Consider the following 25,705-nt stretch of genomic DNA (forward strand, 5'->3'; position numbering starts at 1 on the left):
CACAGCAAACATCATTCTCAATGGTGAAAAACTGAAAGCATTTCCATGAAGATCAGGAACAAGACAAGGTTTCCCACTCTCACCACTATTATTCAACATAGTTTTGGAAATTTTAGCCACAGCAATCAGAGAAGAAAAAGAAATAAAAGGAAGCCAAATCAGAAAAGAAGAAATAAAACTGTCACTCTTTGCAGATGACATGATACTATACACAGAGAATCCTAAAGATGCTACCAGAAAACTACTAGAGCTAATCAATGAATTTGGTAAAGCAGCAGGACACAAAATTAATGCACAGAAATCTCTTGCATTCCTATATACTAATGCTGAAAAATCTGAAGGAGAAATTAAGAAAACACTCTCATTTACCATTGCAGCAAAAGAATAAAATACCTAGGAATAAACCTACCTAAGGAGACAAAAGACCTGTATGCAGAAAACTATAAGACACTGATGAAAGAAATTAAAGATACTACAAACAGATAGAGAGATATACCATGTTCTTGGATTGGAAGAATCAACATTGTGAAAATGACTATACTACCCAAAGCAATCTATAGATTCAATGCAACCTCTTTCAAAATACCAATGGCACTTTTCACAGAACTAGAACAAAAAATTTCACACTTTGTATGGAAACATGAAAGACCCCGAATAGCCAAAGCAATCTTGAGAAAGAAAAAGGGAGCTGGAGGATTCAGGCTCCCTGACTTCAGACTATATTACAAAGCTACAGTAATCAAGACAGTATGGTACTGGCACAAAAACAGAAATATAGATCCATGGAACAGGATAGAAAGCCCAGACATAAACCTATGCAATTATTTTTGATAAAGGAGGCAAGAATATACCATGGAGAAAAGACAGCTTCTTATAAGTTGTGCTGGGAAAACTGGACAGCTACATGTAAAATAATGAAATTAGAACACTCCCTAACACCATACACAAAAATAAACTCAAAATGGATTAAAGACCTAAATGTAAGGTCAGACACTATAAAACTCTTAAGGAAAACACAGGCAGAACACTCTATGACATAAATCACAGCAAGATCCTTTTTGACCCACCTCCTAGAGAAGTGGAAATAAAAACAAAAATAAAGAAATGGGATCTAATGAAACTTAAAAGCTTTTGCACAGCAAAGGAAACCATAAACAAGATGAAAAGACAATGCTCAGATTGGGAGAAAATATTTGCAAACGAAGCAACTGACAAAGGATTAATCTCCAAAATATACAAGCAGCTCATGCAGCTCAATATCAAAAAAACAAACAACCCAATCCAAAAATGGGCAGAAGATCTAAACAGACATTTCTCCAAAGAAGATATACAGATTGCCAACAAACACATGAAAGGATGCTCAACATCACTAATCATTAGAGAAATGCAAATCAAAACTACAATGAGGTATCACCTCACACTGGTCAGAATGGCCATCATCAAAAAATCTACAAACAATAAATGATTGAGAGGGTGTGGAGAAAAGGGAACCCTCTTGCACTGTTGGTGGGAATGTAAATTGATACAGCCACTATGGAGAACAGTATGGAGGTTCCTTAAAAAAGTAAAAATAGAACTACCATACGACCCAGCAATCCCACTACTGGGCATATACCCTGAGAAAACCGTAATTCAAAAACAGTCAAGTACCACAATGCTCGTTGCAGATCTATTTACAATAGCCATGATATGGAAGCAACCTCAGTGTCCATCGACAGATGAATGGATAAAGAAGATGTGGCACATGTATACAATGGAATATTACTCAGCCATAAAAAGAAACGAAATTGAGTTATTTGTAGTGAGGTGGATGGACCTAGAGTCTGTCATACAGAGTGAAATAAGTCAGAAAGAGAAAAACAAATACCATATGCTAACACATATATATGGAATCTATAAAAAAAAAGGAAAAAATGGTTCTGAAGAACCTAGGGGAAGGACAGGAATAACGACGCAGACGTAGAGAATGGACTTGAGGACACGGAAGGGGGAAGGGTAATCTGGGACAAAGTGAGAGAGTGGCATGGACATATATGCACTACCAAATGTAAAACAGAGACCTGGTGGGAAGCAGCCACATAGCACAGGGAGATCAGCTCGGTGGTTTTTGACCACCTAGAGGGGTGGGATAGGGAGGGTGTGAGGGAGATGCAAGAGGGAGGGGATTTGGGGATATACGTATACGTATTAGTTGATTCACTTTGTTATACAGCAGAAACTAACACACCATTGTAAAGCAATTATATTCCAATAAAGATGTTAAAAATAAACAAATAAATAATTTTTAAAAATTCAAAAAAAAAGTTCGTTGAAATAATTTCAGATTCTATGTTAAAACCTATCTGTAATAAAGACACTGTTACAGGTTTTAGTGTAGTATCAAAGAATAATATTCAGAATTATATGAAATGATTATTAAAAACTGCTCTGTTTTCCAGATACATAGCTCTATGAGGCCAGATTTTCTTCATATACTTCCACCAAAACAGCATATTGCAACAGATCTGTTGCAGAAGCAAATATTAAGCTAGATATTAAAGGGATTTGCAAAGCCATAAAACAGTGCTGCTATTCTTACTAAAATTTTTAAAAGATATATTTAATTCTTCATAAATTATAGTTTATATACTTACATGTAAAATATATAATACAAAAATTAAAAGTTTATTATTTAAAAAGTGAGTATTTAAAAAGTTCCAAGTAGTTATTCCTCTTACCAGATTAATTTATTAATCAGTTAAATAAATTAATAAATATCGACAGTTATAACCCAAAATAAACAAGAGATCTTTGGGGTTCTCCAGTTTAACAAGTAGGGAGGCCTCAGACCAAAAAGTTTGAGAACCCTTGGCGTCCCATGATGAAAAATTCCTGGAGCAGCATTTCTAAGAGTGTTTTTACCAGAACACTAATCTCATGATATTCATAATAAAAGGGCTCCACCCTGGAATATGTTTGGAAAATTTGGAGACTCATAACATGTGCCATTCTTGGAGAGCTGCAATGCAGATTAAAAGCTCAGAGAAGTACTGCATTTGCTTCATCTTATGTAATCCAGTGTTTCCTAATGTTTGTCTCAGGAAGTTTGTGAATGCAGAACATGCTGGTCACCTGATCCCGAAGAAGGCGGGTACTGGCACTGTGGAAATCTACAGTAACTTACCTTCAAGCCGGACCACCAGCGGCACCTTGAGTTCCAGCTCCCGGCAGGCTCTGGTGATCCCATTGGCAATAATGGCACAGTTGACGATGCCGCCAAAAATATTGACTAGGATGGCTTCAACCTGAAATAAAAAATAGGAAGGTGTCCATCAAAATGCTGACAGTCAACATTCCCCCAAATAATTGGCTAAACAACAGAGACAATTAAAATAATCATCTTTAAAAAACAAAAAACAGAATAGGAACTATAAAACAAGACCCAGAAGATGTTGAAGTTAAAATTCAGTATTTAATTAATAAATATCAATATATAACATTACCATATTAACCCAGATTATCCTATCAATCACTTCTCTGAATTCAAAATGAATTCAGTCACCACTCATTTCTTATACACTGTCTTCTGCTGTGTCTTATATTGGGCTGGCCAGAAAGTTCGTTTGGGTTTTTCTGTAAGATGTAACATATGTTAAGATGTAATGGATGTTATTTATGCATAGTGACATTTAAAATTTCATGTAGTTACGTCTTTTCCCTCCATGGCTTATACTTGAATTTTTACCTGTCCTGGTACCTCATAAAATATTTCAAAACTAGTAACATTAATTATTTGTTGTTTTGTATTATTAGGTAAAAATTCCAATTTTTCTATGCTTCCTTAATACCTCTTTGATATGCTAGAGGTATATTCTCAAAAGTCAGAGATAGCTTAATTATCTTAGATAATGACCTTTTTGATTAAAAAAAAAAGACCCCCAAAATAAAAAGATACAAGCTCACACTACAAGGATATAAGAAAAGTCAAGCCACTGACTAGAATTTTTCAGAAATGTAAATTTAAACCCATCATGTTAACCTGCTTATACATATTCCATACTAAAAGGCATGTGGGCCAAAAAAACTGTACTTGCCCTGACTTGATAAATAGTTGTAAGAAAATCCTGTATAATTAACATGAAGAACGAGATAATGAAGAGAATTCATTACCTAGATTAATTGATAACACCCACAGATAACGGCTATTCATCAAGCTGGAGGCATCAAAATTCCAACAATGGAGTCACAATTAAATTATGCTACACTAATTGCAAAGCATATATGTGTGTGCTGCATGCCATTTTTAAATCCCATTATTTCAATATGCTAAATTAACTACACAAAATATATGAGAAAAGGATACCTTACATTTGTTCAGCACTTAACTCTTTAAAAAGTGCCATTACACGAACCCTCATTTTTAATTTTGATCCCTGCATTACAGTACAGTAAGTACAGTGATGGTTAGCCCTCTATAGCTGATAAAGCCATTCAGAAAATTCACATGATGTGTCCCAGTGTGACATAGCTAACAAGTAGCAGTGGTAAGGCTCAAAGTCAGGCTCTAGATTGCCTACTGATTCTTCATTCATGCCAGCTGCTGGAGCTGGAATCTTGGGCAAGGGCCCCACCCTGCCTCGAACGTGGTTTCCTCACCTATAAAATGGGAATAATAGTACCTAGTCCATAAAGTTGTTGAAAGGCCTAAATAAGACGTGTGAGATGCTTATTACATGCCTGTAAGGTACCTAATGGATATTTACACATGCATTTATTTCAACAAGCTATGGTGAAAGTGGACAGGTTACCTAGACAGCAAGTATAAGAAGAAAACCTTTCAGTAGACTGCAGCTATGTTGAATTTGAATGTAACAGAAACAGAAACTTATTAAAGTTCAGTAAAAAGGTAATGTTTTAAGAATAAAATAAATGAGCAATATTTTCCAAACCAATTAGACACTGGAGCTACTCCCAAAAAAGAAATCTCCCATTACCATTCACAGTAGGCTGACTGGTAAGCAGAAGCTTGCTTTCTAATGATGGCTATTAAATGCTGTTAGTATTGAGGCCTGGTACAGCAGTAGTTTTCAAATAGCTGTGGGATGGAGAGGAGCCTGCCAGAACAATGGAAGACAAAAACCACTCAAGAGCAATAATGACTCCACAGGGTCCAAGAGAGAAACTCAGAAAGAGCTGAGGCTCATTCAGTTTTTGTAGGAGAACTAAGCTTTCTAGTAAAGTACACAGTGGCTCCTCTATACCTCTGCCATGGTGCAACCTGCACATTCCTTAGGGATGAGTTCAGATGTCAACAGCTTCTCAGTGAAGCTTTTCTGTGTCATCAAGTTAGGGTGAATCATTCTCTTTAATCCATCTAAAACAGTATGATTGTTCTATAGAGTAGGCACACCACACACAGCAAACATATGTGAAGTCATCCACATAGGCAGGAGTGAGGCACAAGAGGCAGGAAGATGCCCCTGGCCCTGTGATCCAATGCTTCTCAGTAGATGTATACCCTGGAGCAAGAGTCAGATATGAGCTGTGATTCTGGTATTGCCTCATTTAGTATCAGTTCCCATGAGTCCTTCATGTCAGTTATCTCACTGTCTTTAACAAGCATCTGACAAATACAGATACTCTTCATACAACAATGTGTACGTAAAAGTGAGCCAACCACTTCAACTGGTACTGAACCCAAGGAAAAGCTCTCTTTTCCAATGGTGGATGAATAGCTGGCTTTGTTAGGTGTGCTGAAAGAAGGACAACTGTTCTCCAATGCAGTATATTCACCTCTCACCCTGTATCCCCATGCCCAAGATACAACACCCTGGGTGGGTCACCTTTGCGCTCCTCTACAATAGGAGTTTTTTTTATAAGCAGCTAGCACAATCCATGACATAGTGTAATCACCTAATAAATAATGGTTTCAAGAGTGAATGAAATTAATTTCAATAGACACTTAATGGCCATCTCCCAAACCAGGCACAGAGTTTAGTGCTTGGGAGATGGAGATGAATAAGATGTCATCACTGCCCTCAAAGAGTTCAAAGACAAGTTTGAGGCAGACCAGCAAACTGGCAATTACAATCCTGGCTCCTTAGTCTCACGGAGCTAAGACCAGGGCAACACTAGTGGTACAGACTGCTGTAGCGAGAGGGGCCTTTTGGAAGAAGTGATGTTCCAGGTGACAAAGAGGAAGAGCGAGCAGGAACTTAGGTAAAAGAGGGCAGCCAGGATGAAGCCAGAGCTGTCACCCAAGTTAGTTCATTCAGGACCTACAGGCTGAATGGGGAAGTAACCTGAGAAAATCCAGATGAGGTAAAGAGTGGCAGGCACTAGAGGCCAGGGATGGGAACTTGGTTCTTTTGCCTTATTCCTTGCTTTCCCAGAGCTGGGTGAAGACAAGCTTTGAAAGTCTCCCTCAGGGGTAGAGGGGGAGTGATGGGAAAGGGAGACAGGGACAGAGAGAAGAGTGAATGCGTGAGCAAACATGAGATGAGAAATACAGAGCAACCATCTGAGAGCACGAGAGACAGTGAGAAAGACCAGCAGTGAGAGAGGGAGCATAAGAGAATGTGACACAGAGAAAGAGAGAGAGAAAGAGAGAGAGAGAGAGAGAGAGAGAGAGAAGAGAAAAAGAGTTTGATACTAACAAAGAGACACAGAAGTACACACGCTGTGTAGCTCAGGGACATGGGATCATTTAGGACATGTGGCGTATCACGGAGCACCAAGAGGAAATCACCACCAGGAGTGATGGGAAGACCCCACACCACCAGAGACAATGCCATTCTCTCCTCCTGTAAAGTAATTTGTTGCAGTCACGCACTTTAATGGAAATCTGATTTAAGGTTTCACTCTGGGCCAATTATTAACTACTGTAATCTGCAATCTCAAACTGAGAATGAAATTAAGACAGTTTGAAAATGAAAGCCTTGTGACATCATTATTATTACTTGGCACTTATAAAGCATGTCAAATTTTCAATGTGTGCCTCATGTGTTCATTTATTATTACAACCCCTAATTGCTGCTCCATGACAATACCAATAGAAACTTTTTAATAGTCTTTTTCTTCCCCCCGGCAAAGCGCACATTTTTAAAAAGTCAGTGCTAGGTCTATTTACGAACCCGAAACTCTCCCAGAAGATTCCTAGGTGCTTTCAGGAGCAGGCTTTTCTACATTCTCAGCTGAGGATTACAAGGGCTGCTATTTACTGTTTCACAAAAGGAAAGATCATCTAGCAAGGCAGTTATGGAGCCAGATCCACTGCACAGGTCCCTGGACCCCAGCCAGCTACTCCCAAGGAGGAGTCTGTGGTGGCAGCTGTTGGCAGCTGTGCAGGTGGCCGGGCAGTCCAAATGCAGGTTTTTCAAATGTCTGCGTGTATTTGGCTTTGCAAAATACACTCTGGCTGCAGATGTCAGTCCACAATTAAAAGTAAAGAATGAACTTCCAAAGAAGAAAAGCTACAGCTTTTGGTATTTATCAAGCTCCTCTCAACCCTAAATGAACAAACAAAAATCCCAACTAAAACCCTTTTTGGGGAACGTAATCCTTTTCAGAATATAATGAACGTTAGGCAAGCTCAGTCAGATAAGTTCACACACACACAATTTTGCGACATAATTTTAGGTAAGTCCTCGACTAAGCTGCTTCTTTAGAATTTGGCCTCAAAGGCAGATAATGGCAAAGGGTAACTTGCAGCATATAGAGATAGCACAGGGGAATTGTGAACTCTTTGCAACTATTTACAGAATTTTGTTAGAATGTGCACTTTCCCCAGAAAAGTGTTCATAATCTTTAAGAATTGAAAGATTAACAATAATGACAAATACAACAATAGCTAACGTTTACTAGGTATCTATCAGGTGGTTGGCAGTATTCTTTTTTACATATATTAACACATTTAACACATAAGTAGTATATGAGATGGATATAATTTTTATCCCCATTTTACAGATAAGAAAACTGAGAGTACCAAAGACCTGGAGAATCACTGGGGCTACAGCTTTACCATCAAATATCTTTTGGAGCCAGCAAACCTATTGAGGTCCCACAGTACGTACTTTGCTTAGTATTTTCTCATTCATTACCAGAGCGGATTCTGCCGTAAACATGTGAGGTAGGTAACACCTATCCCATTTTACAGATGAGAAAAGTGAGGCTCAGAGAGGTAAAAGTGACTTGTACCAAATTATGCAGCTAGTATGTGATCAGAATCAAAACTTCAGTTTTTTTTTTTTCTTTAAGGTTATCCTGACTCCTTTTAATGACAGGCAAATATTGACAGATTGCTGAATGAAACAATATATTCTTGAAAGCCTACTCTGTGCTAGGCACTCTTTTAACCATTGAGGCTGACAAGAAAGATTTTTCTAAAACAGACCAAAAAATGTTCTGTATCCATTATCTGAAATCGTAAACCATGATATGGGTTATGAAGGGGAGGGAGACTTTGGGTATTTTGAGATCATAGGACAGGACTCATGTTACACTGGGTGGTCAGGGAGGGCCTCGTGTACGCAGTGACATTTAGCGTAGGATCTGAAGGACAGTCTAGAAGAGGCCAGGTAGAGTATGACAGGAATGAAGAGTAAGTATTTTGAGACAAGAGAACACCATGGGCAAAGGTCAAGGGGGCAGAAGAGAACTTAGTGCCTTTGAGAAACTGAACTGAACCTGGAGGAGTAACAGGAGGCTGGGGCTTGCAAAGTGAAGTGGTGGGAAATGAGATGGACCACAGCAGCAGGAACCAAATCAGTCTTACAGAGCAAATGCCATGAGTAGGGGATTGAAAAGCCTTTGATTTCTAGACACCTGTAAAGACTTCGGGGCATCTGGCCAGGAAACTACCATTTATTCAGCATCATCCACAGTACACTCACATTAAGTTTATAAGATAGGTTTTATAACCTCTATTTCATGGATAGACTGAGGCTCTGAGAGTTCAGGGTTTCTTAGCTATTAAGGAGTCATAGTTTCAACCAGGGTTTGTTTTACCATACTACACGCAGGGCTGTCTGGAACAGCTGGATGATCGTAGAGGCGCTGCTCACATACATGAGGGGTCAGCAAACTTGTTCTGTTAAGGGCTAGTCGGCTTTGAGGGCCAGTCTCTGTTCCAGCTACTCAACTCTGCTGTTGCAAAATTAGAGCGGTCACAGACAATATTTAAATGAATAAGCAGACTGTGTTTCAATAAAACTTTATTCGCATAAACAAGTGGGACGCCAGATTTTGCCCATGGGCCATAGTTTGCCACCCCCTGACACACACACGATTTGACTGATGGCTATCCTCAAATTCAGTGCAACCATCACTCCTCCTTTGCATCATTTGATATTTCTTTGATAGTGAGTTTTCAGATTTTAAGTTCTCTTCCTTTGTTGGACCATTTTCTTGCTCTCACCAACAGCATTAATGTACCTAGGCTGTAGCGATGGCTGATTAAATAAATGTGTCCATTCCAACATGAATATCATTCCTTTGGAACAAACCTGTATCTTTAACAAGTTCATAAAATGCCTTGAATGCCTTTGCTTTATTCTTTTTCTCTCCCTGACACTGGCTGGAAACGAACAAATAGAAAGACTTCAGCAATAAGCCTGCCATTTTGAAATGATTATTGCAAATAGTTAAGTACTATACTGCATTTAAAACACACTGTAGTGTATACATTAAGCATAGTAAGTGCAACTACTGGGTTTTGTCTGCTTCTTCCAGTTCAGGTTGCTAATTTAGTCCCAGTGCAGTAGGCACTGCTGATAAAAATCAAGCAAGCATGTTTACATTAGGCAAGATAAGGACTTTCTTTTAATCACAAGTTATTTTAATTCTGAAAGTTGTTGCTCTTATTTAAGCATCTGTTTTTGTGGAACTGTTTTTCTCTTTTTTGTGGTTGTTTTTATTTTCCTGCTGAATTCTAATCATGTCTTCTAATCCATTGGCGGCCAACGAAGGAAAATAAATGGTGAAGGAAATTAGATGCAGCTTGGGAAATTGATGTTTGTATGCCTGGCTTTAATAAAAACACTCTGCTAAATTAGAGAGGAGTCTAAATGGATTCAGTCAATAAGGAAGTGATTCAGGTGAGGCATTCAATCTTGGGATTTGCTGTAATCTTACAAATAAGCCGTCAGATCAGTCCACTTGGGACCAGATTTGCCTTTTGCTGAAATCTGAGTGAGCTTCTACAGCTTGCTTTTCTACTTTCTGTTTATTCTTTAAGTTTGAAATTATTTTCTTTTGTATGAAATCAAGCCCTAGGATCCTTGGGTTAAAGCAAATGATGTCCAGATTTACAAATGATATGAGAACAACAGTATTTCTTGAAAAACACCTGCCCACTCTACCCTTTTAGTGTCTTCCGAGGAAGAAATGCTTTTAATGAGTAAACAATCCAACCTGAAAAGCTCAGAAAAGGAAATATCTTAAACATCACTCTTAATCCCAAACAACATTTCAGCATTTTAAATTAATCAAGATAAACACCCAACCATTTTATTCCAACTTTGGAATATCTATCTGTTATCCCAAAACTGATAGCATGGAAATGACATCTGATGGATGAACAATATTTTGTTGGAGAGCCAAGTTTCCATTAAGCTTGACCTCTGAGACCACCCAGGGTGAAACAAGGAAAATGTGTCTAAATCATCCTTGTTCTATTTACTTATTCCTGAATTCTTCACCATACGTGTATCCTGCAATCTTCTCCTCACTAGAATAAGTAAAATGGTATGGAGGATTAGCATTTATTGAATGTTAATTTTCCTAGGTGCTAAGAGTGATGAACTACAACCGTCCCTGGCAAGTAAGCTGAGACTCAAGGAGCTTAAATAGGTTGTCCAAGGGCACATAGATATTAAGCAGTGGAGTGAGGATTTGGACCAACTCAGTCTTACTTCAAAGTCCATGGTCTTTCCACTCCCTCCTACTGTCTTTCAGTCACTTCTATGACTAATCAAGAGCCCCAGTTCTATTTGGTTTTATTTCCAAGCTTCAAGGGCACAGTCCTGAGTTCTATATTCTGGTGTCCAACTATTTCTTGTTTTTAAATCTCACTGCTCAATTAAGATGGACCAGAGGTAGATATCTTTTGTAGTTTTGTGGACCAATGGTTTTGGTTCTTTACAACCCAAAATGTTCCCTGTTTACTGATAAAAGAGTTGTCCAGAGTTTGTGGTTTGCAATCCCTGCTTAGATAGGACTATGGAGGGGTCATGATGCTCTAAGAGCGAGTCCAAAACCCAGAGTCCCTCCTGAACTGGGACAGATGTCCTTATAAGACCCCTCTCTGCAGACTGGTAAGCCCCCCTTTCCCCCTTTCTGATGCGTTGAAATTTATCCCTTTGCCAAATCTATTATTTCTATTTTTATGATCAGGAAAATTCGAATGGAGAATTATGCCATTAGAGACATCACTGTTGATACAGATTTTAAATATCAGACCATGGAATGGCCAGTGGGATGTATGGTAACTCTGTGTGAGCGGCTATTCAAAGTGCTGCGTTGAGACTAATGATGGAGTCACGTCCTGGTTCAGAGACCTCTGTGACCTATTAACAATGCCTGCTACTGTAGTGGAGGAAAGAGTCAAAGCAAGTGTGTTATAGATTTGTCTTCCTAACTTCCTAACTTCCTAAACTTAAAGATTTAGTCTGTCAACAATTTCCTCTTTTAATGGCTTTTATTCAACACAAAGAAAATATCAGACAGTCAGAAAACCCAATGCACATCCAGCATGATCACTAACAATCTCATTAACTATGCATGTTTAGGTATATTACAATTAAAAAAAATTGAATATGCACTTCCAGCACTAGATAGGACCAAGGCACCTTCCATTATGAATACCGGTTTATTCTAACAGGTTAAAAGATACTATGCATACTGAACCACATAAATTATAAAGCCATACTTGCTCCCAAGACGAGTGCCTATTTCCTTAAGTCAAAGCTTTCTAAAGTGTATTCTATGAGGCCTTAGGCTTATATAGTGCTTCATGAAAAAAATAATCTGGTCAAATAGTATGGATTCTAGCTTATGAGAGCTTTAGCAGAGGATCTGTGTTCTAACTTAGAATACCCAACTTTAGTCATCTTTTGCAGAAGAGTCAAAGGGTGGAAAATTTGATCCCCAGAGAACTGTCAAGAAAAGTGTTCAGGTGGTATATTGGGTGGTTAGGTGACACAGGAATCTAGGGTCCTTCTCCCCAAAGATGCCAATCATTGCACTATTTAGGTTATATTTATAAGTATCTGTAAAACTGGAAGGCTTTTTTTTTTTTTTTTTTTTGCGGTACGCGGGCCTCTCACCGCTGTGGCCTCTCCCGCTGCGGAGCACAGGCTCCGGACGCGCAAAACACAGCGGCCATGGCTCATGGGCCCGGCCGCTCCGTGGCACGTGGGATCCTCCCGGACCGGGGCACGAACCCGCGTCCCCTGCATCGGCAGGCGGACCCTCAACCACTGCGCCACCAGGGAAGCCCCTGGAAGGCTTTTATAATCAAGAACAGCAACCGTGAATGCCTCGGCCAGTCAAAGTGTGGGACACAAATGCTTCCCCAGTTGTTAGTAAACATGGTGGTGGTGGTTAAAGTCAACTATTAACAGGATTTTCAGGAGAAGGTAAAATCTAAAGATGGAAATACTGTTTGGCATTAAAAGCAGGTACAGGAGACAAGAAATTAAAAGGACTGAAGAACACAGAGATTCAAGGGAACTGCACAGACATGTTTTTTATCTTTTTACAGAGACATTTTCCAAATCCTTTTGAACTGAGAATCAGAACCATTGCCAGGATTACAAAAACCACTTGAGCATTTAGAATGGCAAATGCAAGGTTCTTTTTGAGTGCCCTGTGTTTAAAATAGCTCTTGCAAAAACTACTATGATGTGTAATTTGGCCACAGAGCCATTTGAAGCTAAAAGAAAAAACAGAGCAAGGGGATTTTGGTTCTATGCTTTCACTGGAAGCCTCAAAAGACTTCAGGAAAGAGAGAGACAGAGACAGCGAGAGACAGAGAGAGAGTTCACTTAAGAAATGAGCTATTAAAATTGACTGTTAAGAAATATTTTGGTTACAAAACTGCCTTCCCAGCTTAACAGATAATTGTTTTCGAGGCAGGACACTCATTGCTCATAATGCAATATCTATATTTTATTTGTAATGGAAGCTACATTGGTGCAGATTAAGAATATTTATTGGCACATTCTTTCTGAGCAGTATTTTGTCCAATCATCTCAGACTTATGTCATCTTGATGAATGTGAATATGTATACTCCATCATCATTAGTTGGAGAGTTAATACAGAGAACACCCATAAAATTGGCAACTTGGTGAAGAACCCATTTATTAATCTATAAACAGGATGTCTGTCTGTCTACTGTTGTAACATAATAATCTCCACAGGGTAACTGCTCCTACAGAAAAGGAAAAAAATGTTTCTATGGGTGATGTTTTTGCCTTTCTACGTGACTGACATCAATTAAAGAAAAAAATTAGCTAGGCAGACAGAGCCAAAACTTAGGACCACACAGATTCACACTTCACACCACAGAGAAATGAACATAAATTTAGTTAATCGCAAAACCCACTGTTTCTGTAAATAACAAGTCTATGTAAGATGAAGGTGGCATGTAATGATGCCCCCATACATCTGTTCAAATCTATCTGATCATTTAGTTTTCTGGAAGAACAAGGGGTTGACAAAGATTCTTATCAAAACCCCTAATGGAAAAATATGTGACTGGGAAAAGTAAAAACATAAGCTTCCAGCTAAGATCTCAATAAGTTATAAGCTATTTATTACACATTAAAATTTATGTTAAAATTCTTTTAAGTAAAATAGTTTTTAAAACACATACATATGTTTCTTTTCATAACAGATCTCATCAGTATATTTGGGAAAATCAGTTTACTGCCATATTTCTTTGTAAGAACAAGCTTCCAATCTATTTCCTGAAGTCCCACCCTTCATTCATCCCAGTAAAATGACCTCCAACCCCAAACCTTACACCCAGAATCTTAAATTCCAAAACTGTCATTGAAGGTAATATTCTTTAGCATCAAAATTTTAAATTCAGGTGAATTAATTCAGGCAAAACACATAAACCAATGAAAACTCCAAAAAAGGTACCATTTAAAATACCTGAAATTATTAAAAATCAATATCCCATTTGAATTAGGGCTCTTCTAAAATGTCTGGGCAGGACGGTTGCCTGGTAATATTTAAAATCAGGAGGAGAGGAAAATCTACAGAATTCATTCTACATCTACTAGCAGCATCAGATGTCACTGTCACCAAAAAGCAGCTCTGCTGTAGACAATATTTTAAAATTACTGATATCACTGTCTGGCCTCACTGTAATCTGTTGTGTGGAAGTTTGATATATTTATTTAGCTGTTCAGCAAATGTCTGAATACCATATCTGGAGCAAATTAAAAACTACATTGGCAAAGCACTCCCCACAGCCTGATAGGAATGAAAGTTAACCAAACTCTTTGTACCTCAGTGTCTAAATCACTGATTATCTCCCATCCCTGGTTAACCTTTTGCAGACCTCAGTGGAGTTCTCAAGTTGTTAGACTCCCTTTACAAAAGGATTCAGAACACTCTACCTCCTGAGGCACACACTCAACAGACAATCAAAGGATGTCCTTTGGGACCTATCTGTGCTGTAAATCTGCATTCCCACCCTGCTCCTCTGGGTCCCGGAAGGCTGACTCCAGGGGCTGCATCAATGGGCTCCTTTCCCCGGCTGGCATCCGGGAAGCCTTGGCAAGAGGAGAGGGAAGTTGGGGTGTTTCTATTCCTCCAGGTCCTTCCCAGCAAGGTTGTCTTGAGTGGCTGTGTCCCTTCACAAAAGGTGGAGAAAGTCTTCATTTCAGACTTGCCCCAGGCTCTTGTACTTTCTCTTATGGTTTGCATACCCGCTACCCCCCCTCTCATTATCAATTTCTTTGTAAATAAACTTTCCTCCATATACTGAGTTGAGTGAGCCATAATTTCATAGCAAGACTGATAACATCCTATTTTGACCAACTCAGCTTCAATGTGAGAAAATCCGTTCTTTGGAGGCTGAAACAGATTCTAGAACTGGAAGCTTAATTTTAGTTTAGTTTTCCTCTCTCTACCACATATCCATGGACATGAATTAAACAATAAAATAAATGGAAAAATCTGAACACTCAGTTTAAGCCATTTAATGAATATTTTCAAACACTTTCTCTTGTTCTTTCTGGGAGATGGCTAGCACCTACAAATCAGAAATTACTGCTCATTAACTATCTGAATCTACACCCAAGGCAAAGGCCAGAAAAGGAAAACAAGCCAAAATCCTTTAGTATCTTGGGTTCTGTCCATTATAAATGACAAATGATAGCTTGTCAGGTGAAAATGAGCTTCTCAGCACTGAAATGACTTCATTTGGTTTATTAGCTGCAAACGAAAACTAAGGAAGGCCCGTCTAGAAGGTGACTTGCAATTCTTATTTTCAGCATAATGAAAGACAGGCTCAATAAGTCCGAATCCCCATGCGGCCTCCCAGTCTGCCTAAAGGAACACAAGTAACAGGGAGACAAACCTGAAAAGATGGTTAATAAGTAAAAATGTAGGTCTGCAGCCTTGGACAAAAGATGATGTTTAACTTCCATGAAACTCCAATGACCCAGCTGCAAGTAGTGGCCTCACATTTATCTCAAAAGTCACACTATTCTGTTTTGTCAATAAACTGTGTCACTGAGCCATTAATGGTCAACAATAAAATACACCCCAAGGGAGTAGGTGTAGGATGGCTTTACAAACAAGAAAAAATGTACAGAAGGAAAAAGAAGCTCTCAAATCACATAAGATCTACATAGCTTTTCAGGAAGTGAACAGCACCTGGTAAGGCCAGACCTGCACACACACTACCTGAATCCACATAGTTTAGATAAGCATTTGCTTTCTGATATATTAGAGTTTCTTTCTCTCTACCCTACATCTGCAACTGCTCTTTATTCTCTGAAACATCTGGACAAAAATCCCTTTGTTTGTGGAAGCCCACTTCATCCATCTCACACAGTCCCTCAGCATGAGTTTATTTCTTGAATGTGTACTTTCCCATGTGCTAGATCCAAAGGGTAGTCTTGAATCTACTTAATGACTGTTCATGTTGTACCAAAGGGGAATCTCCTTGATTGACAGACACATTTTTATAAATGCCCTGAAGGGCCTCTTTTTAAATTTCTTTTTATTTTTAAGATTATTCTGAAAAAAATCATGTCCAAGTTTTCAGTCCAGAAACCCTGGGATAGTCTTCTAAGGTGCTCCAGACTTGTTAAGGTCATCTCCCATTTCTTGTGTGCCCCCAGTAAGCTGACACTTCTGCCTCACAGTGTGATCTGTAAGGTTTCCTTTCACACCCTGTCATCTAGCTTCACCCCAAAGTTCTTATCAGCTGGGAGGATCGTAATTTCTGCCCAGGCAGGTGTGAGAATAGGAATTCCAGCCCAGTTTTTTGCTGTAGTTCCAAATGGCTGTCTTTATAGATGCACAAGGTACATAAAGTTTAATCAATTTCATGATGAAATCTACTTCAAACCTCTGACAACTCTGATTGTGCTGCTCAATACAGATTCTCAAAAATTATTAAAATATATGGTATAGTGTTACAACAAGTGAGTTAAGGCAACAGCAATATGAAACATAATTGTGACAGGTAACCACTAGAGGCCAGTATAATTCAACATGGAGAAGGAATTTATAATCAATCCCTGTGGAAAAACTAACATTATTTCTTCCACTTAAAAGTGGAGCTCTTGTGAATTGGAGAAAAAAATGATGAAGAAAGCTTTTTTGATTCTCTAAAGACGAAGTTTCAAACTGTAAGAAAGATGAGTTAAGAAAAGATGAGTCATGAAAAATTGGGGAAAAGAGAATTGTTGTCTCCAAAAAAAAAAAAATAGTACTGCCATATAATGTTTGACATTTCACCAATGTAAGCATAAATTTTCAACCTACTTGGCTTAACTGTGAGCTTTTCCATAAATGTTTCATTTGGCACTGACATTAAAAATAATTAAAGATCTGGAATACCTAGAAAGTGCCACAGTAATCTCATCTTCAGGGCAATCATCATTGCTAGCTGCCCAGACGACGCCAAAGGTTTTGAGAAGGGGTGGAAAAACTGTACATTTGCAATTTCCTTACCTTAAAGAATTTTATTTAGAACAAGTACCTAATGGTTCCTTCTCAAACATGGAATAATTCACATAAATTCATCTAGCACTCCATTCATACTGTATAATACATTTCTTAATAATGGTGCTACACGATGCTTAGAGTACTTTTTAACAAGGAACTGAACCAGCTTCTCAAAACTAAAAATAGGAGTAGAAATGAGAATCGGATTCTTTAATAGAGCTCAGACAATAATTGTTGGCAGGATCCTGTGTAGGAGATTTTAATTTTTAAGAGTGAAGGCGGAACAATTTAACATATAAACCACAGACAGGTAATCTTCCTCTGTCCTGCAGCAGGGAAAGGCACCTTATGTAATGTGGACATGCCAAGGAGATTAATGAACCATAAAATCTTAGAAGCAGACAGGACCTGAGAGGTCAGCCAACAGCAGCTTGAAACTTTTCAAAGACAGGGAGCTTCGTCTTTTGCAAGCTGGCCTATTCCATTGTCTCAGCTGTAAATGTTTGAAAATTATTCTTTAATCCTCATATTGTGAATCCAACACACAGCAAAATGTTGTTTTGGTTTCTGAGGTCAAAAAGAGGAGTCAATATACAAAGAAAAACAACATATGATCCTGACTTTGAGGTGCTGTAAAATTCCACCCATGCGGTTCTGATTCTGACCTCTGACCCATAAGTACTGGCTCTATCAGTTGCAAGCTATGTGAACTAGTTAACTTCTTTGGACGTCAGTTTCTTCATCTGTAAAATGAGGATAATAATAATAATACCCACCTTGCAGGGTTGGTGCCAGGACTAAATGAGGTAATTCAAGTAAAACACAAAGCCTATTACCTTGCAAATGATAAGTTCTCCGTAATCGCCATTACTGCTAGGCACTGTTTAGTCAACAAATAATTCATTCAATCTTTACCAAACTCCTACGAGTTATGACTTATTACCATTATTTGTAGAGACAGGAGAACTGAGGCTCAGAATGGTGAAATAACTTGCAACGCTCAGCAGATAGTTAGTGGTCAGATAGGGTTTCAACATGGGTTGGTTTGACTACAAGAGCTTTAACCACTACATACAGCTGCTTCCATGAAATACCTGCTTAAAATCACAAATTAAGATGAAAATTTGGGGAAATGCAATGGGGTAGAAAAAGGAAAATGGAATTGGATTTAGTCCAAGGAGACTTACAGCCAGCCCAATGCAAGGCCAGGCATTCATTGTAACTGGGGTACCTTACCTAGAAAGCATGCAAAACAATGGAATGACCTTACTGAAATATACTGACTTACAAATTATTTGAGATTTTCTTTTGTAACAGTGCATTGTACCATAAATGGAAGTGAGGAAGACACCAGTCTAGAACAATGTTTTCCAAAATAAATTAGACTGTCTATAGGCAAATTATCTGAAGTTTTCACCTTTGGCTTCAGGAGAGGTGATAGAATAAAAAAGAAAGTGAGAGGGATATGAGTACAGGATAGGGTAGGAAATAGTAAAATATTTCCTTGCTATTGACTTAAGGAAATCCATGCACCACAAAGTAAAACTACTGACCTTTCTCTGTAAATTTCTTCAATAAGGGGAACCTCAAGGGTACCACCCAGTCTACTACTATGCTACAACATGACCTACATACATGCTAAAGAGCTCTTTTTATGCTAAAAAAAATCCTCCTCTAGGCAGGATGATATAGTAAAAACTAAACAAGCAAAGATATACACATATACACATGCTTGTTGTATGTTCCAAACTAGAAATTAACAAGAAACATGGTTATCATTTTGCCCTGTTCCATTGCCGTAACCCTAGTTTCACCTTCAGGCACATATGAGTTTTATCAATAACCAGGTAAACAAGTAATATTAAGAATAGTTAACTTTTCATTAAGAGCATGACTGTGTCACGTATATACTAAGCATGTCATAGGTATTAGGTCCTTTTATCCTCATAACAAGTTCAGGTGTGGATGCTGCAGGGCATGGAGGTTAGTAACTTGCCCAAGATCCTACAGCTACTTGATATCTGAGCTGGAATTTCAATCCAGGTCTACCTGACCATAAAGCCCAAACTCTTATCCAACATGGCACATGGTCCACCACATTCAGAGACCCACTGTCTTGCCACCTTGAGGGTACATCAGACTTCTCTACTATAGTACAACATGACTCCAGACACATGCTAAAAGAAAGCCTGTTTATATTTCCCCAAATAATCCTCCTTCAATAAAAAAACAAACAAGCAAAGAAGCAAGCATATAAAACATTTCACTACTAGTCAGGTAGGAGGCTTGGATCTGTACTCTGCCCTGAATTAGGTATGTGGCCTTGGAAACATCTCTTCATCTCTCATGACATCAACTGCATCACCCTTTCAGGAAATCCTGGAGAAACATTCCCGCACAAATGTACTAAATGTATAATCAAGCCATATGTGCCAATCACGGTGAACACCACCAGCGCTAGGCTGTTGCTTTTACTCCACTGTGCTAAGTTTATGTAAACTTTTAATCTACAAAAAGAAGAGATGATACAGCAATATTCATTGGGAGAACAGGGATTAGAAACTCAAGGTGTTGTCATCCGTCATTACACATCTAGGTCAAATTTGGCTTTTATGGATAAATGAAGATTGATAAAAAGAACTGCAAACTGAAAGACTTTAATAGAGACCCTGTCAGAAATGAACTGCATCTTTTGGCACAAACTGGACTGGAAAATTATTAAAATGGGTTATGCTGAGGAGCTGAATACTTCAATGAGAAGCATTTCCAATTCTTAGAATTAAAGCACTGAAGATCTGCACATGAATCAGTCTAAATGTATGTACATTTCTTCAAGGTAGGGAGAAGTTTACTAAAAACGAGACAAGTAAATACAAAACAGGAGTGAGTGCCTGTTAGCTCCAACTGACTTTCAGAGACTAAGGTTTGAAACTCATTTTTCCCCCTAGATAGCCTTGGAGAACAATAAAGTATGACAGGGATATTAAAAGAAAGAACATTCAGCAAAATTTTGCTAAGATTCTACAATGTTGAGATGTGGGGATAGAGCAATTTGGTGACCAAAAAGTCATAGTCTGCCTTTACTGATTTTATAATCCAGTGGTAAACTTGATCTTCAGAGAGCAAAAAAGATATTTCAAAGCCACAGCTCAACTAAGAATATCTCTTTATACATGGTAAAACTCCCATTTAATAGCTATTCACCACCTACTTACAAGGATGTCTACAAGGATATGACCATGTACTTTTTAGCATCTGTGCATCTTATTAAAAGTTTACATTGAATAAGCTCCTTCATCTGCACCAAGAGGGATGGTCAGCAGTCAGAAGTTTATAAGGACACCCATCACCTTAGGGTGAAGCCTTCAGATCTGAAAATGGGAAGTAGGGCAATGTGGCCAGTGCCTTTGGAGACAGACCTATTAGGCTGAAGAAGGTAGATTTCCTTGCATTGGGCTATCAAGGTGGATTTGGTCTTATCTGGTGATAGTTAATGGGTGGGCATTAAGGAATGATTTCATGTAGCCTCTATCAGATATTATGCTAAACTGATCAGAGTATCTAATCCAGACATTGGAAATCCCTCCTTCTGATACCCACTAACTTCATTTTGACCCTTTCTATGCCTGGTCTTTGATTCTGTCTTCCCCATCCCTCCTTTACCTCTTAGAGACAAAATATCCACAAATCATGTTGCCTTCCCCAAAATCTGCCTGGTGCTCTCTCTCTCTCTTTTTTTGCCCTACAAGATTTTGTATAGACTGGGGCAGAACTTCCTTCTTTGTCCTCTATTCTAAGATAAAAAGCCTTTAGAAATTTTAACATTTCTGACATCAGAATCTAACTTAGAACAGATGTCTTCCTTTACTGAAAGGGGATTTTGTCCCTAAAATGCCATTATTAAAACAGCATAATTATTAAATGGCATATTAGAATAGTTAGTATTCTAGAAAAGAAGGAACACTGAGTTTCTGTTGTTTAGGTCCTGACCAATAACAGGACTAACTTCAACGCTACCCAGACACCAGCCTCTCCTCCTCTTCCTCTGCTTCATGAAGTCTCCAAAGGATCCTTTATGTTTGACTCGAAATCAGCTGCAGAATTTATGGGTACCCTGATTTTCTTTTGTGTGTACAGCATCTTCAAGGATTGCTTTAGTGGAATATAAAAGCAAATGATGTCTCATTCAAAAAAGACCACTGAACGACAACACTTGAGAACTCTTTTGCCACTGGTAAAACTAGTCCCATCCATCTGAAATAACCTTGCAATTCACTTAGACATTTCTAGGTAATTCCTCAATCTCTAGAATACATAATGGTGAGGGAACTCAGCCCACCAAGACTGAAGAAGAGAAGAACAAAGAGGGATATAAAGCCAAATCTCTCACTTTGTCTCACAAACAAGATTATCTTCTTGATGTCTCTTTTCTGTTTCCAGGGATTCAAGGATTCTTTATCACCCCACGAAGCCTCCTTTGGATGGACTCCAGTTATCCATGTCTCTTCTAAAAATGTAGGGTCGTGCCTCTGAACGTCTGCTCTCTACAAATACTTATTATACAGAGGTGATATTGGGAAATGTTAAAGAATGTAGACTTCAGTGTAATATCACCTGGGTGCAAATTTTCCCTTTATAACATACTTGCTCTGTGATTTGGGGTGAGTAAAGAACCTCTTCTAAGCCTCCTTTCCTTGGCTATAAAATAGATAATAATAATGTCTTCAAGTACAATAATCCACAAAAAGTACAAGAGCCTGGCACATAATAAGAGCTCAATAGCTGGTGACCATTACAAATACCACCACCACCACCACTACCACCACCATTATCACTACTCTTCATGCTTGATGGATAATTCCAGATGGGCACTCCTTCAGTGCAACGATGGATAGGGGCCTGCACAGCTTGGCCCCTTCTCACCTAACTGAATTTCTTACCTATCATTCCACTTTTTTCCAAAGTGAACAATCTCTTTACTGGCCTTTCCTGCTTGAGCATCCAGTCTAAAAGGTCTTACTCGTTCTCCTCTGCTCTTTCAACACTTCTCCTGCCTCCGAGAATCTAATCTGCTCATTGTGCCTACACTAAGTCTTCAACCCATAATCACCTCTCCTTCCTACTCACCTTTATTCAGATAATCATTTCACATCTGATTAAGTTATCTGTTAGTTCAATGTTCAAGTTCAATGCCACAGAAGATTACAATGATTTATGGCTTCCTAATCGACTCATGAATTTAACTTGTCTTTAAGTAACTACCGGGTACAGTTTCCTATTCTTATTTGGTATTGCCTTCTTGCACTTCGCATCATTCTGGGGATGAAGAATAAGATCTAGATAATGTCAGTGGACTCACATTTATATTTTAAGTGTGTTGATTATCTCTAGAATTAATATCAGGAACCTTGAAAAGTAAAGTAAATCTTCACTGGACAACATGTTATTGCTTAACATTAGGGCTGTAGAGGATTACAGCAATCTAAAATAAAGGAAATTTAGTCTTAAATTGAGACCTGTAAAATGTTACCATAATCTCAAAAGCAGTTTAATGTACACTCAGAAAGGAATTCATGCTCGGGGGACCCTGCCATCCTGTAATCTAAAATACAACACATTTATCAACTGACTCACTTGAAATAAGTAGGACACAACTCCTGTGTAAAAGACTCTGTGTGAGAGAGTAATAGAGAATGTTAAGGAATTCTCCCCCAGGAAGTTAGATGAGAATAGAGGACTGTCAAATCTTAGTATTTTATAGTACTTTTTCCTGAGCTAAAAAACCAAACAAAACAAGCAAGGAAACAAATAACAAAAAAACCCCATCATCACTATTATTTCACTACTTATAAAACCGAGTGTCATATTAGTACCTGGGGTCATAAAGGGTGGTTCGTACAATTACAAACAAAAATTTGATGGCGAAAAACAGAGATACAAGGAAGGACTTGATGGCTGATAGATCACTCTGATTACTTCTCAAAATGCTAATGTCTCTTTGCACAAACACCTGTAACTCTTCATTTCAAATTCCATTTGTTCAGAATGCACGTGTGGACTTCCCTGAAATTTACTTTGTATTATCTAAGAAAAAGAATTTGCTGAGTAAAAAAATATTGAAATAAGAATGTGAAGAATATACTTAACATATTTAAAGAAACAAACTTTTTGCCAGCATGAAAATGTCTCATCTATAAACACTTGACTCCTTCATAACAAGACACTCCTTTCTGTTAATTAAAATTGGTAGCAAAAAACATCTACTGATCAAGGATTGTTTGCCTACAAAAACAAATAATAAATGACATTAGGAATATAATTCACAATAGGGTCTCTTCCTGCTTAATAGCCTTATTATAATAAGACTGAACAAAAAAGTTTTGTATATTATCAGAGAGACAGGATAGTTTTCCTCTAAATAATACTCTGATCATAGATACGTGTTTTATGTTTTTATTGCTCTTCTCTTTTTTAACATCTTTATTGGAGTATAATTGCTTTACAATGCTCCCCCTTGCGTGTCCCTCCCATCCTCCCTATCCCACCCCTCTAGGTGGTCACAAAGCACCGAGCTGATCTCCCTGTGCTATGCGGCTACTTCCCACTATCTATTTTATGTTTGGTAATGTATATATGTCCACGCCACTCTCTCACTTTGTCCCAGCTTACCCTTCCCCCTCCCCGTGTCCTCAAGTCCATTCTCTACGTCTGCATATTTATTCCTGTCCTTCCCCTAGTTTCTTCAGAACAATTTTTTTTTTTAGATTCCATATATATGTATTTGTTTTTCTCTTTCTGACATACTTCACTCTGTATGACAGACTCTAGGTCCATCTACCTCACTACAAATAACTCAATTTCGTTTCTTTTTAGGGCTGAGTAATATTCTATTGTATATATGTGCCACATCTTCTTTATCCATTCATCTGTTGATGGACATTTAGATTGCTTCCATGTCCTGGCTATTGTAAATAGTGCTGCAATGAACATTGTGGTATATGACTCTTTTTGAACTATGATTTCCGCAGGATATATGCCCAGTAGTGGGATTGCTGGGTCGTATGGTAGTTCTATTTTTACTTTTTTAAGGAACCTCCATACTGTTCTCCATAGTGGCTGTATCAATTTACATTCCCACCAACAGTGCAAGAGGGTTCCCTTTTCTCCACACCCTCTCCAGCATTTATTGTTTGTAGATTTTTTGATGATGGCCATTCTGACCAGTGTGAGGTGATGATACCTCATTGTACTTTTGATTTGCATTTCTCTAATGATTACTGATGTTGAGCATTCTTTCATGTGTTTGTTGACAATCTGTATATCTTCTTTGGAGAAATGTCTATTTACATCTTCTGCCCATTTCTGGATTGGGTTGTTTTTTTGATATTGAGCTGCATGAGCTGCTTGTATATTTTGGAGATTAATCCTTTGTCAGTTGCTTCGCTTGCAAATATTTTCTCCCATTCTGAGGGTTGTCTTTTCGTCTTGTTTATGGTCTCCTTTGCTGTGCAAAAGCTTTGCTCTTCTCTTTTTAACAAAAAAATATTTTCTTTTCCAAATAGCTCACCAATTCACATGTGAAACTGAAGCTACTGCTATGAGATCAGGTTTTAAAATAACTTCAAGGATGAGAGGCCCTTGAACAGAGAGTTAACAATAGAAACCAGGTCACCAACTCAAGACCTAGACTTTCTTTATTGTTCATGGATACAAATGCTTGGTTTCAGAAGTACATTGTTATCAAGGAAGCAGTTGGCCAGCACTGTTTCTTTGGGCATATTATATCCCTGAAACTAATGTGGTCACCTGATTAGTTTGCAACTAAGTAAGGAAAAGTCAGTTCAATCTTCAAACTGAAATTAAACATAAACAAATAATCACTTAGGGGTCAGCAGCTGGTGGCTTAGTTGGGCACTGGAGGCCAAGTATGCTCTCCCTGGGTGTTACACTAAGGGCACGTGACCTTAAGAACATCAGGAAGGAATGATGGTCTGCTCAGACTCCCTTTGTCCCAACTACATTTTTCAGCTGTGCAGTTTTCAAGGTGCACTAGCAGTGGCCAGATTTAACAATGGGAGATGATCTGGGGCCTGACCACCTTAAGGGCTAAACCCTTGGCAGATGACAACAGCATCTTTTCTGTAAAATCTGGCAACTCGGATTGCTGAACATCATTTTGCTGGTTTATTAAACCTGTTTCAATAAACAAGCAGCCAGTAACTGGCTAAGAGTTCCTTACAGACAGAAATCAGTCTCAGCAAATGCCGTATCTCGGGAGCCTAGGACAGCGCTATAGGTGATAATACTAATTTTACGGTCACCAAGGCCAAACGTAAGAGACGAACTCACATGCAATAGTAAAACTCTAGGAAAACAGCTGTGAAGGATCCTTTCTGTAGTTAGCTGTGGATATTCCAGCTATACAACATGATTTACCTACTCCAAATGTGTCTGAGGGCAGAAGTGGAACCTTCGTTATTTTTGCAACCCTTCCACCTTGAAGCCCCTTCCCACAACACCAAAGTCAGAGCT

The 25,705-nt window shown here is 38.5% G+C and overlaps 1 protein-coding gene across 11 annotated transcripts in view; it reads right to left on the reverse strand.

Moving 5' to 3' along the window:
- SUCLG2 (succinate-CoA ligase GDP-forming subunit beta) overlaps positions 1-25,705 on the reverse strand; it is a 434,144-nt gene that overhangs the window by 191,854 nt on the left and 216,585 nt on the right. For all 11 annotated transcript variants that reach the window (XR_013830273.1, XR_013830274.1, XR_013830275.1 and 8 more), the window contains one exon: positions 3,164-3,284. Coding sequence is in view for 5 of the 11 variants with exons in the window: in XM_079935031.1 (XP_079791157.1) it covers positions 3,164-3,284 (121 nt within the window). In the remaining 6 variants the exon portion in view is untranslated. The remainder of the gene's footprint in view (positions 1-3,163; positions 3,285-25,705) is intronic.

Source organism: Stenella coeruleoalba (assembly GCF_951394435.1).
Source record: "Stenella coeruleoalba genome assembly, chromosome: 10".
Lineage (NCBI taxonomy): Eukaryota > Metazoa > Chordata > Mammalia > Artiodactyla > Delphinidae > Stenella > Stenella coeruleoalba.